General features: G+C 41.8%; 1 protein-coding gene across 1 annotated transcript in view; it reads right to left on the bottom strand.

Moving 5' to 3' along the window:
* The window catches only part of LOC135567780 (histone deacetylase 9-B-like), a gene marked incomplete at its 3' end in the record, with an annotated part of 29418 nt that extends 19953 nt beyond the window's left edge, over positions 1 to 9465 (bottom strand). The window contains exon 1 of the mRNA XM_065015002.1: positions 8600 to 9465. Coding sequence (XP_064871074.1) covers positions 8600 to 8708 — 109 coding nt within the window. The remainder of the gene's footprint in view (positions 1 to 8599) is intronic.
* Between the last annotated feature and the right edge of the window lie 3694 nt (positions 9466 to 13159).

Here is a 13159-nt window from a genome sequence, read left to right as displayed (position 1 = left end):
GCTCGGCTATGGAAACCCATTTAGTGAAGCTGCTGACGAACAGTTCTTGTGCTGACGTTTTCTTCGAGAGGCAGTTTGGAACTGGGTGGTGAGTGTTGCAACCGAGGACAGACGATTTTTGTGCGCTTCAGCACTCGGAGGTCCCTTGCTGTGATCTTGTGTGGCCTACCACTTTGTGGCTGAGCCGTTGTTGCTCCTAGACGTTTCCACTTCACAATAACAGCACTTACAGTTGAATGGGGCAGCTCTAGCAGGGCATACATTTGACAAATTGACTTGTTGGAAAGGTGGCATCATATGAGAATTACAGGGCTGTGTGCTGTCAGCAACGGATGTGGCTGAAATAGCCGAATCCACTAATTTGAAGGGGTGTGCACATACCTTTATATATATTGTATTGTCTTAATTAATCAGTGTCCAAGAAACTGGCCCATAGTGTTTAATGTATCATTCTGAATGGCGATGAGACTGTGGCCGACACTATGACACTTAGTAGACATATCACCACTAGGTTAATTAACAAGTATTGGGTTATTCATCTTTCTGATGGTACTTTGACTGCTTGACTGCTTACTCATAGCAACACTTTGTGAAGACCATAATAATATTATAGATCTCTGTATAGACCATAATATTATAGATCTCTGTGAAGACCATAATAATATTATAGAGCTCTGTATAGACCATAATAATATTATAGAGCTCTGTGAAGACCATAATAATATTATAGAGCTCTGTGAAGACCATAATAATATTATAGAGCTCTGTGAAGACCATAATATTATTATAGATCTCTGTATAGACCATAATAATATTATAGAGCTCTGTGAAGACCATAATAATACTATAGATATCTGTGAAAGCCATAATAATATTATAGAGCTCTGTATAGACCATAATAATATTATAGAGCTCTGTATAGACCATAATAATATTATAGAGCTCTGTGAAGACCATAATAATATTATAGAGCTCTGTGAAGACCATAATAATACTATAGAGCTCTGTATAGACCATAATAATATTATAGAGCTCTGTGAAGACCATAATAATATTATAGAGCTCTGTGAAGACCATAATAATATTATAGAGCTCTGTGAAGACCATAGTAATATTATAGAGCTCTGTGAAGACCATAGTAATATTATAGAGCTCTGTATAGACCATAATAATATTATAGACCTCTGTGAAGACCATAATAATACTATAGAGCTCTGTGAAGACTGTAATAATATTATAGACCTCTGTGAAGACCATAATAATATTATAGAGCTCTGTATAGACCATAATAATATTATAGACCTCTGTGAAGACCATAATAATATTATAGAGCTCTGTGAAGACCATAATAATATTATAGAGCTCTGTGAAGACCATAATAATATTATAGAGCTCTGTGAAGACCATAATAATATTATAGAGCTCTGTGAAGACCATAATAATATTATAGAGCTCTGTGAAGACCATAATAATATTATAGAGCTCTGTGAAGACCATAATAATATTATAGAGCTCTGTATAGACCATAATAATACTATAGAGCTCTGTGAAGACTGTAATAATATTATAGACCTCTGTGAAGACCATAATAATATTATAGAGCTCTGTGAAGACCATAGTAATATTATAGAGCTCTGTGAAGACCATAGTAATATTATAGAGCTCTGTATAGACCATAATAATATTATAGACCTCTGTGAAGACCATAATAATATTATAGAGCTCTGTGAAGACCATAATAATATTATAGAGCTCTGTGAAGACTATAAAAAGTGCAATAATCTTAATATAACAGTGTGTTAATGAGGGTTTTCAGTGAATTTATGTGAATTATGAAGCTCATCTGCATTTCCTGTGGCAAAGAAGAATTCTCAGCAACAAAAGAGCGATCAAATAAGATTCTACATCTGTTTTGGCTCTTACAGACACATTCATTAAAAGACAGCAACAAACAACAAGACAATAATAATAATAATATAACACTTACAATCCAACAATCCAAAATGATCTGAATATAAGTGAAAAGACATCAACAAACAACAAAATAGATCACAACAACTGACACTTAATTATAAATACAGTGCAATATAGTCAATCCAACAATCCCACAATACTTTTTCCTGCTTTCCAAAAACATTGTGACATTCAACCAAGCTCTCAGAGCTCTTTCTAACTGGCCTTGTATAAATAGAAACTGGGAGATGCAGAAGATGTTTCAGGGCAGGAATAGCCTGATGCTTGGGTCTGCTATGTGGTGCTGGATCTCTCATTAAGTGCCTTGTTATTTTTGGGCAGCTGGCACGTCTAAAGCAGGAAACAGAGCTTTATTTTTAAGTCCCAGGCGGTCAGGCTCGTCTTCGCAGCTCAAACAGAGCTGTGGCTTGCAGGCTATCATCTAACGCTAACAAAAGGAGCCGAGCCGCTGCCGAGCCACAAACCGAACCACTCAAACCCTGGTCATTCACCATAGAGTTTAATGTGTATGTCCTTAAAGGGATACTTGGGGATTTTGGCAATGAGGCCCTTTATCTACTTCCCAAGAGTCAGATGAACTCTGTGGTGTGTCTCCGTGTCCAGTAGGAAGGAAGTTAGAGGTAGTCTCGTCAGCCAATGCTAACTAGCGTTAGCACAATGACTGGGAGTCTATGGTTATCTGCAAGCATGCTAGTTAGCAATTGCACTAATAAAAATGGTATCCACAAGTTCATCTGACTGGTGAAAATCCAGAAATAGCCCTTTAATGTAATGAAACTGTCCAACCATGAGGCACTGCTTTATACAGTCTATAGGACTCTGTCACCTCCCAAAATCACTAGCGTTCTGTAATGTACAGTAACATAGCAACACAATCAAGATAATGTACATAACGGTGGCAGACAGAGAGAGAACTGTACGTTTCACATTTGTAAAGCACTTTACTACCTCCCCAGGATGCCATGCGAAGCCTGTCTTTTTCCTTGTACAGGTCCAAGCATCAGCCCAGGGATGGACGGATGTGGGCCCAGCACATTCAGAGCAACTCAACAGAGCACTTTACTACCTCCCCAGGATGCCATGCGAAGCCTGTCTTTTTCCTTGTACAGGTCCAAGCATCAGCCCAGGGATGGACGGATGTGGGCCCAGCACATTCAGAGCAACTCAACAGAGCACTTTACTACCTCCCCAGGATGCCATGCGAAGCCTGTCTTTTTCCTTGTACAGGTCCAAGCATCAGCCCAGGGATGGACGGATGTGGGCCCAGCACATTCAGAGCAACTCAACAGAGCACTTTACTACCTCCCCAGGATGCCATGCGAAGCCTGTCTTTTTCCTTGTACAGGTCCAAGCATCAGCCCAGGGATGGACGGATGTGGGCCCAGCACATTCAGAGCAACTCAACAGAGCACTTTACTACTTCCCCAGGATGCCATGCGAAGCCTGTCTTTTTCCTTGTACAGGTCCAAGCATCAGCCCAGGGATGGACGGATGTGGGCCCAGCACATTCAGAGCAACTCAACAGAGCTTCACACCATACAGACACTCTGATAGGCCGTATAGACACTCTGATAGGCCGTATAGACACTCTGATAGGCCGTATAGACACTCTGATAGGCCGTATAGACACTCTGATAGGCCGTTGTGTATTAGAAATTACGCAACAACAGCTGGTCCTCTAATATTATGTTCCTCTAAATTTCATCAAATTTGTATCAAATTATTAGAGTGAAGAAATAATTGCTTGATACCAAGACTATGCTTATCGTAGTCTTTGGTATTATTCATTTTCAAACCGTATATTTGGAACGTTCAACTATTGTTTAACAGCTCAAGAGGAACATCTTGTTCCATATTTGTAATGCAGAAGGGGTACAGAGTAACTGTAATGCAATATACAAATGTAATTCACCAATGGCAGTCTTTGTTAAGCAGCAGATGATTGAAATGAATATAACGGTAGAGAGAGCAGCAGACAAAGGAGAGGCCATGGTCATATTATAGCGCATTATAAACACAGTGTTGTTGTGTGTTTTATTATTCTCAACAATCACACTTCCTGACATTACATTCACTTAACTAATTAGTCATTTTCTCTTTTTCAAAAAGCCTTTGTGTCTGAGCACTTTGTTTTGGTCACGTTAGAACATGTTGATGTCACTGCTACATGGCTCATCTCATTAAAATCACAAAGACATGTTGTCTTCCTCCCTCTGAATTCATTGAGCTTCTTCAACATGAAAGCCGGAGAGATGAGAGTGTTATTAAGTGAACTGTGAATTCATGAAGAGCTCTGTGGACAGGAACCTTTATGAATGTTGGTTCTCCAGATAGTGGCAAGGACAGCTTCATCACCATTGAATGTGATTATAAACCCACTCATAACACACCATTTTAGATGGTTTCAGATGTTATGTCTAACATGTGTACTGTCAGGAAATGAATGTATGTGTATCTTTCTGTATGTGAGCTTCACTAGGTCAAATTCCTAACAACTTCTGTTTACCCTGTCTGCCCTGTTCTCCCTGTCTACCCTGTCTACCCTGTTTGCCCTGTCTACCCTGTCTACCCTGTTTTTTCCCTGTCTACCCTGTTTTCCCTGTCTACCCTGTTTACCCTGTCTACCCTGTTTGCCCTGTCTACCCTGTCTACCCTGTTTGCCCTGTCTACCCTGTTTGCCCTGCCTACCCTGTCTGCCCTGTCTACCCTGTTTTCCCTGTCTACCCTGTTTTCCCTGTCTACCCTGTTTTCCCTGTCTACCCTGTTTACCCTGTCTACCCTGTTTACCCTGTCTACCCTGTTTACCCTGTCTACCCTGTCTGCCCTGTCTACCCTGTCTACCCTGTTTACCCTGTCTCCATGGTCTTAGTCCAACAGAACAGACCTGTGTGCTGTGCAGCAGTCACTGTGGTGCCTCCCTGCCTCCCATGCAGCCGTCATAAAAGGCATGTGACAAGGCTATTTTTAGAACCGAAAATATAATCGTCAACAAGTGAAACCAGAATAAGAGACAGGCACACACACACACACACACACACACACACACACACACACACACACACACACACACACACACTTAATAGGTGAATGATAAATGAAGTATATCTCTCCTTCCAAAAGCACTGTTATATCAGGGGTGTGCTGCTGGCTGCTGAGATGGAGTGATAAAGACAGCAAGGCACCTAATCTTAGCTGGCTAATGCCATAAGCCCAAAATAACACACCTAAGAATAGCTGACCCACAGAATAAGCAAGAAGCCTGAATTTCAGGCACTTAACATATCTTGTTGTTTGGCAGATAATGTTCTGCGAGAAGAAGAAGAACAACAAGAAGAGCTGAAATGCTTGACTTGAAGGAGAGAGAAAAGCAGCAATGGATGTTGGGATTGACCTGGTGTTCTATTGACAGAGCAGAGGAGATAGAATGTGTCATGCTAGAGCCTTATTCACACTTGTTCTGCTCTTCTTGTTCTGCTGACTACCATGGATCATGTACTGTACTACGTTTCAGCTTGTCTACAGGATACAATACAACAGAATAGAATAAAACAGAGCAGAATAGAACAGAGCAGAATAGAACAGAGCAGAATAGAACAGAGAAGAATAGAACAGAGCAGAATAGAACAGAGAAGAATAGAACAGGGCAGAATAGAACAGAGCAGAATAGAACAGAGCAGAATAGAACAGAGCATAATAGAACAGAGAAGAATAGAACAGAGCAGAATAGAACAGAGCAGAATAGAACAGAGAAGAATAGAACAGAGCAGAATAGAACAGAGCAGAATAGAACAGAGAATAATAGAACAGAGCAGAATAGAACAGAGCAGAATAGAACAGAGAAGAATAGAACAGAGAAGAATAGAACAGAGCAGAATAGAACAGAGAAGAATAGAACAGGGCAGAATAGAACAGAGCAGAATAGAATACAACAGAATTGAACAGAGCAGAACAAAATATAATATAATAGAACAGAGCAGAATATCATAGAATATGACAGAATAGAACATAATCGAACAGAACAGAATAGAATAGGACAGAATACAATATAATATAATAAAACAGAGCAGAATAGAACAGAGCAGAATAGAATACAACAGAATCAAACAGACCAGAATAGAATAGGACAGATTAGAACATAATAGAACAAAGCAGAACAGAATAGGACAGAATAGAATAGAGCAGAACAGAATAGAATAGGACAGAGAAGAGACATAATATAATAGAACAGAGCAGGATAGAATAGGATAGAATAGAGACATACTATAATATAATATAATCGAACAGAGCAGAATAGAATAGGACAGAATAGAATAACAATGCAGTATGTAGTTAATGAGTAGAGATGTGTTAGTTCTGTAGTTAATGAAGTAGAGATTTTTAGTTCTGTGGTTAATGAAGTAGATATGTGTTTGTCCTGTAGTTAATGAAGTAGAGATGTGTTGGTCCTGTAGTTAATGAAGTAGAGATGTGTTGGTCCTGTAGTTAATGAAGTAGAGACGTGTCTGTTCTGTAGTTAATGAAGTAGAGACATGTCTGTTCTGTAGGTAATTAAGTAGAGATGTTTTTATTCTGTGGTTAATTAAGTAGATATGTGTTTGTCCTGTAGTTAATATATTGTACTGGTGGTTAAATATAGTTCTACAACAGACAACAGTACAATGCGTATGAGGAGAAATACACTGAGTTTACAGAAACACACTATTAGAGTCATGTTCACAGAGCATGTGGTATCCTTGGTGATCAATGTGAGGATGTGTGAAATGAATCATTTAAGTGTTTATCTCTGATGTTCACAAGTTATTGAGAAATCAATAGCCATAATATTCATTTCCTGTATACAACTCTCTGCCCACAATACGCAGTACATGACTCAATCTGTGTATTGTCATAACAATGCTGCCCACCAAAACTCCTGACATTTACTGTAGTGTGTGTGCTTTCCCATAGTACATGACTCAATCTGACATTTACTGTAGTGTGTGTGCTTTCCCATAATACAATGCTGCCCACCAACACTCCTGACATTTACTGTAGTGTGTGTGCTTTCCCATAATACAATGCTGCCCACCAACACTCCTGACATTTACTGTAGTGTGTGTTTACAATGTAGTTTACTGTGTGTGTGTGCTTTCCCATAATACAATGCTGCCCACCAAAACTCCTGACATTTACTGTAGTGTGTGTGCTTTCCCATAATACAATGCTGCCCACCAACACTCCTGAGATTTACTGTAGTGTGTGTGCTTTCCCATAATACAATGCTGCCCACCAAAACTCCTGAGATTTACTGTAGTGTGTGTGCTTTCCCATAATACAATGCTGCCCACCAAAACTCCTGAGATTTACTGTAGTGTGTGTGCTTTCCCATAATACAATGCTGCCCACCAAAACTCCTGAGATTTACTGTAGTGTGTGTGCTTTCCCATAATACAATGCTGCCCACCAAAACTCCTGACATTTACTGTAGTGTGTGTGCTTTCCCATAATACAATGCTGCCCACCAAAACTCCTGAGATTTACTGTAGTGTGTGTGCTTTCCCATAATACTATGCTGCCCACCAAAACTCCTGACATTTACTGTAGTGTGTGTGCTTTCCCATAATACAATGCTGCCCACCAACACTCCTGAGATTTACTGTAGTGTGTGTGCTTTCCCATAATACAATGCTGGTCCCATTAGATGACAACAGCCAAGTGAATGTTCTGAACTACCACAAGTCCAAAAGGCAGAGAATAGCAGAGTGACTCACATTGAGTGAATACCGTAAACCGACATTACTCAGAATGATGTCAGATTCGTTTGAACCCTGAGATTCATTTCTCAGGTCAGGAATAGAATGTCATTGTGTTTGGTAAACAGCCACAGAGACGCAGAGATCATCTTTTGATGTTCATTTCCCTTTGCCTTGTAGTGTCTGTATTTTTACCTTGGCATTTCCTGCTCCTGTTATACCCCAAAACATGAAGCCTGACATGGAAGCCTCCTTATCCAAACACCACATCCCTTTCATGTTTTCATGCCATTTCATTGTGGTGACAATGACTGTAAAAAGCACACTGCTATTAATATGCACCAAAACAAATCCAAACTGTGCATTCAGTCCATATCCACACAATGATATAAAACTATGTGTATTTACTAACACTCACTATACAGACAGTTTTAAACATGTTTGTTTTACTCCTTTCAGACACAAGCAAACAGAGAAACAATGACAGTAAATGAATACAAGGAGGAACTGCCCATCCAGAAGCACTGCACACTGTAAAACCATGCAGTATAATATCACACATGTAAATACCTGGATACAGAAAGCAGTGCCTGATCATAACGCGTTGCTGTGCTGAGAAGTTTGGAGCCCTCCTTTCACAGAGGCAGACAGATAGAGACTGACTGGGAGAGACCGGAGAGTTGAGAGAATGAAACCGAGGGAGAGGGAGGTAGGGAGTGAGAGAGTGAGAGAAAAAGAGAGAGAGAGAGAGGGAAATAAGGAGAGAGAGCGGCAGACCGCCAGATGAAGAGAAACAGAGAGAGAGGATAAGGGTGCTGTAAAAATCCAGAGGAAAAAGAGAAAGATAGGCTATCCCTTTAGGAGCAGAGAGAGAGCATGGTGGGTCTGGTCACCTGAGTTAACGTTGTGCATCTTCTGCTGGTCCAAGAGTCGCCGGTGGACAACGAGCTTGTTTGTTGTGGTGGAGAAATTTGACTCGCTCTCGTAAATCGTCTGTAGCATACTCCACTCAGCGCTCAGGTCGCATCGCAAGTCTTGCTCTTCCTGTCCCTAAAGAGCCAACCCTCTCACAGCAGTGCACTCAGGGGAACGACCACGCCGGCGTACGGAGACTAGAGACAGAAACAGCTCTCCTCCTTTTCCTCTGAGGAAACTCTCTCTCTCTTGCTGTGCTGAAACGCAATACAATAACCACACCACACACTCCCTCTGTGAGGCTTTCCCCACAATACTGTGACTACACAGCACCATAGAACACAGAGCTTCAGTCAAGAAGTCCCTGTTCAGACAGAGTTAGAGGATGACTGGCAGTCTGATTGTCTTCTCTTGTTGTGACACTGAGCTACTACCCTGCTCTTATTCCCTCTGATCTCTCTCTCTCTCTGTCGTCTCTCTCTCTCGTCTGTCTTCTCCTCTCTGTTCCTCTCTCAGTAATGTCTGAGCGCTGAGAGTGAGCCTGCCTGTGTTTCAACCTTCCAGTGGGGGGTGTACTAGTCAGAGATGAGCTAAGCCGTGCACTGTTTACCCGTCCACCTCTCACAGGAAAGTAATGCTTGAGCCGGAGAGGGTGCAAGCTTCATTTGCATGTGAATGAACAACAGCGTGGCCCACAGGTGACAGAAATAGAACAATGGCCGGCCCCAGCTATAAATAGGAGGGCCGAGGCGAGGGGATTGGAGCAGCATTGATGTGTTTAAAAATACCTCCACCAAACACAGCTGTCTCTTCTACAGCTCTACAGCCTGATTCCTGCCAGAAGGCATGTCTCCTGACTGACTCCCTCCCTCCCTCTCTCCCAGAGCAGAGCCCAGCCAAGCTGCAGATGGAGGCTCACTCTGCTTGATTCTCTCACTCTTTCTCTCATTTCAACTCTATTTATCTCTCTCTCCTTTCTCTTTCCCTCTATTTATCTCTCTCCCTCTCTCATCTCTCTCTACCCTCTCTTAACTGGGATTCTTCATTTCTTTCTCTCGTACAAGATTCATCCTTATATCCCTTTTTCCAAAACATACTATCCAAATCACATATATTTCTTCATCCGTACAAGGTCTTGCTACTGTTGTTTTTCTTTCATGGTAGTTGATGGTGCCTGTGATATTCTGTATTTTGACAACGTAACTTCTATTCTTATTGGCAGCCCATTTCTGATAGGTTGGTTATTAGTTCAAGCAGCCCATTTCTGATAGGTTGGTTATTAGTTCAAGCAGTCATTTCTGATAGGTTGGTTATTAGTTCAAGCAGCCCATTTCTGATAGGTTGGTTATTAGTTCAAGCAGCCCATTTCTGACAGGTTGGTTATTAGTTCAAGCATCCCATTTTTGATAGGTTGGTTATTAGTTCAAGCAGCCCATTTCTGATAGGTTGGTTATTAGTTCAAGCAGCCCATTTATGATAGGTTGGTTATTAGTTCAAGCAGCCCATTTCTGATAGGTTGGTTATTAGTTCAAGCAGCCCATATCTGATAGGTTGGTCATTAGTTCAATCTCAAGATGATTGGTTAGTCATTGAGAGTAACAAACCAGCACCATATTCTGCATGTCAAAGAAACACATGTATTATATAACTAACTGTGTCAACCCTCCCAGATCACCCTGACCCAACCACCTGACCAAGTGGAATAGTAACTATTATCTCAGATTGTAGGATGGAGAGAGAGCAGGGGTCAGTGTGCATCCAGGACACTGCAGATGTAGGATCTTCATTCCAGACAGTTTGCTATAACAGGAAACAAATCCTGCAGCAACAAGAAATGTGAATTATTGTGTGGATTATAATTAATGGGTATTTTTATGAAGGCGTTAAAACATGTTTCATCAGGACAAATCAAGTCTTACATTTTAATGTGGAAATGACAAACTTTAGAACCTTTTTAAAACCCTGAATACACTACAAGTTTGCCTCAGCTACAAAATAGGGTTAACCCTAACCCTAACCCTACACTACAAATTGGCCTTTCCTGCCGTGCAGGAACATTCTCAGCTACAAAATAGTCATCAAATTAAGATCCTAAATCTGTACTGCTCTTGAGGAAGCATGCCCTGAGCCAGCCAATCGTGTGAGGAAGCATGCCCTGAGCCAGCCAATCGTGTGAGGAAGCATGCCCTGAGCCAGCCAATCGTGTGAGAAAGCATGCCCTGAGCCAGCCAATCGTGTGAGGAAGCATGCCCTGAGCCAGCCAATCGTGTGAGGAAGCATGCCCTGAGCCAGCCAATCGTGTGAGAAAGCATGCCCTGAGCCAGCCAATCGTGTGAGGAAGCATGCCCTGAGCCAGCCAATCGTGTGAGGAAACATGCCCTGAGCCAGCCAATCGTGTGAGGAAGCATGCCCTGAGCCAGCCAATCGTGTGATGCCCTGAGCCAGCCAATCGCATGCCCTGAGCCAGCCCGTGAGCCAGCCAATCGTGTGAGGAAGCATGCCGTGAGCCAGCCAATCATGTGAGGAAGCATGCCTGAGCCAGCCAATCGTGTGAGGAAGCATGCCCTGAGCCAGCCAATCATGTGAGGAAGCATGCCCTGAGCCAGCCAATCGTGTGAGGAAGCATGCCGTTAGCCAGCCAATCGTGTGAGGAAGCATGCCCTGAGCCTGCTAATCGTGTAAGGAAGCATGCCATGAGTCAGCTAATCGTGTGAGGAAGCATGCCCTGAGCCAGCCAATCGTGTGAGGAAGCATGCCCTGAGCCTGCTAATCGTGTAAGGAAGCATGCCATGAGTCAGCCAATCGTGTGAGGAAGTATGCCCTGAGCCAGCCAATCGTGTGAGGAAGCATGCCCTGAGCCTGCTAATCGTGTAAGGAAGCATGCCCTGAGCCTGCTAATCGTGTAAGGAAGCATGCCATGAGTCAGCCAATCATGTGAGGAAGGATGCCCTAAGGCAGTGGTTCCCAAAATGTTTATAGTCCCGTACCCCTTCAAACATTCAACCTCCAGCTGCGTATCCCCTTTAGCACCAGGGTCGGCACACTCTCAAATGCTGTTTTTTTGCCATCATTGTAAGCATGCCACACTTATACAGTACATTTCTTAAACATAACAATGAGTGTGAGTTTTTGCCACAACTTCCCACAAAGCTCGTGGGAAGTGACAAAGAGCTCTTATAGGACCAGGGCACAAATAATAATATAATAATAATCAACAATTTTGCTCTTTATTTAGCCATCTTACATATAAAACTGTATTTGTTCATCAAAAATTGGCAATGACTCAACATGTTGGGTTGTATTGGAGAGAGTCTCAGTCTTAAATCATTTTCCACACACTGTCTGTGCCTGTATTTAGTTTTCATGAGGGCCGAGAATCCACTCTCACATAGGTACGTGGTTGCAAAGGGCATCAGTGTCTTAACAGCAGGATTTGCCAAGGCAGGATACTCTGATCCAGAAATCTGAAAATAAAATTTTCACAGAACCGCTTGTTGCAATTTCGATGAGGTTCTCTTGTTCAGATATGGTAAGTGGACTGGAGGCAGGGCATGAAAGGGATAACCAATCCAGTTGTTTGTGTCATCTGTTTCGGGACAGTACCCAACTCACTCAGGTGCTTTGCTATATCACATTTGACATTGTCTGTAGCTTGAGTTCATTTGCACACAAAGAATCATACAATGATGGAAAGACCTGTGTGTTGTCCTTGTTAATGCAGACAGAGAAGAGCTCCAACTTCTTAGCCTCAGTTTTGTCTCACACATTGAATATAGTTGCGGAGAGTCCCTGTAATCCTAGATTCAGATCATTTAGCCTAGAAAAAACATCACCCAGATAGGCCAGTCGTGTGAGAAACTCATCATCATGCAAGCGGTCAGACAAGTGAAAATTATGGTCAGTAAAGAAAACTTTAAGCTCGTTTCTCAATTCAAAAAAACTTGTCAATACTTTGCCCTGTCATCAAGGCAAAGGGTGGCTATTTGAAGAATCTCAAATATAAAATATATTTGAATTTGTTTAACACTTTTTGGGTACAACCTGCTATTTCAAAATGTGGAAAGCATCAGCCTGACTACCATTGCTCAGACTCTGACCAAACACAGAGTTGGAATGAAACTGTTTTACACACTTTTGAAAGGAACAGTGAGCGGGTCAAGGAACTCCGGCACCAATACGTCCAGGTATGATGTCTATCCAATATGTCTAGTTCTATAGTGAGTTTTACACTATGCTACTCTACATGTAAACATAGGTTACAGTACATACAGTAGGACACACTGAAAAGCATTTACACATACTGTGTTTGATTTCTTTCAGAGAGTCATGGAGGTGGAGGCTAATCAGACCCCATAATGTAATAATGTATGTAGACGAGGCAGGGTTTAACCTGGCATAAGCACATACTGTGTTTGAGTTCTTTCAGAGAGTCATGGAGGTGGAGGCTAATCAGACCCCATAATGTAATAATGTATGTAGACGAGGCAGGGTTTAACCTGGCATAAGCACATACTGTGTTTGATTTCTTTCAGAGAGTC

The sequence above is a fragment of the Oncorhynchus nerka genome, unplaced genomic scaffold (genome assembly GCF_034236695.1).
Source record: "Oncorhynchus nerka isolate Pitt River unplaced genomic scaffold, Oner_Uvic_2.0 unplaced_scaffold_1814, whole genome shotgun sequence".
NCBI lineage: Eukaryota > Metazoa > Chordata > Actinopteri > Salmoniformes > Salmonidae > Oncorhynchus > Oncorhynchus nerka.
Note: the sequence above shows the minus strand (reverse complement) of the source record. Positions and strands in the feature narration are given on the sequence as shown.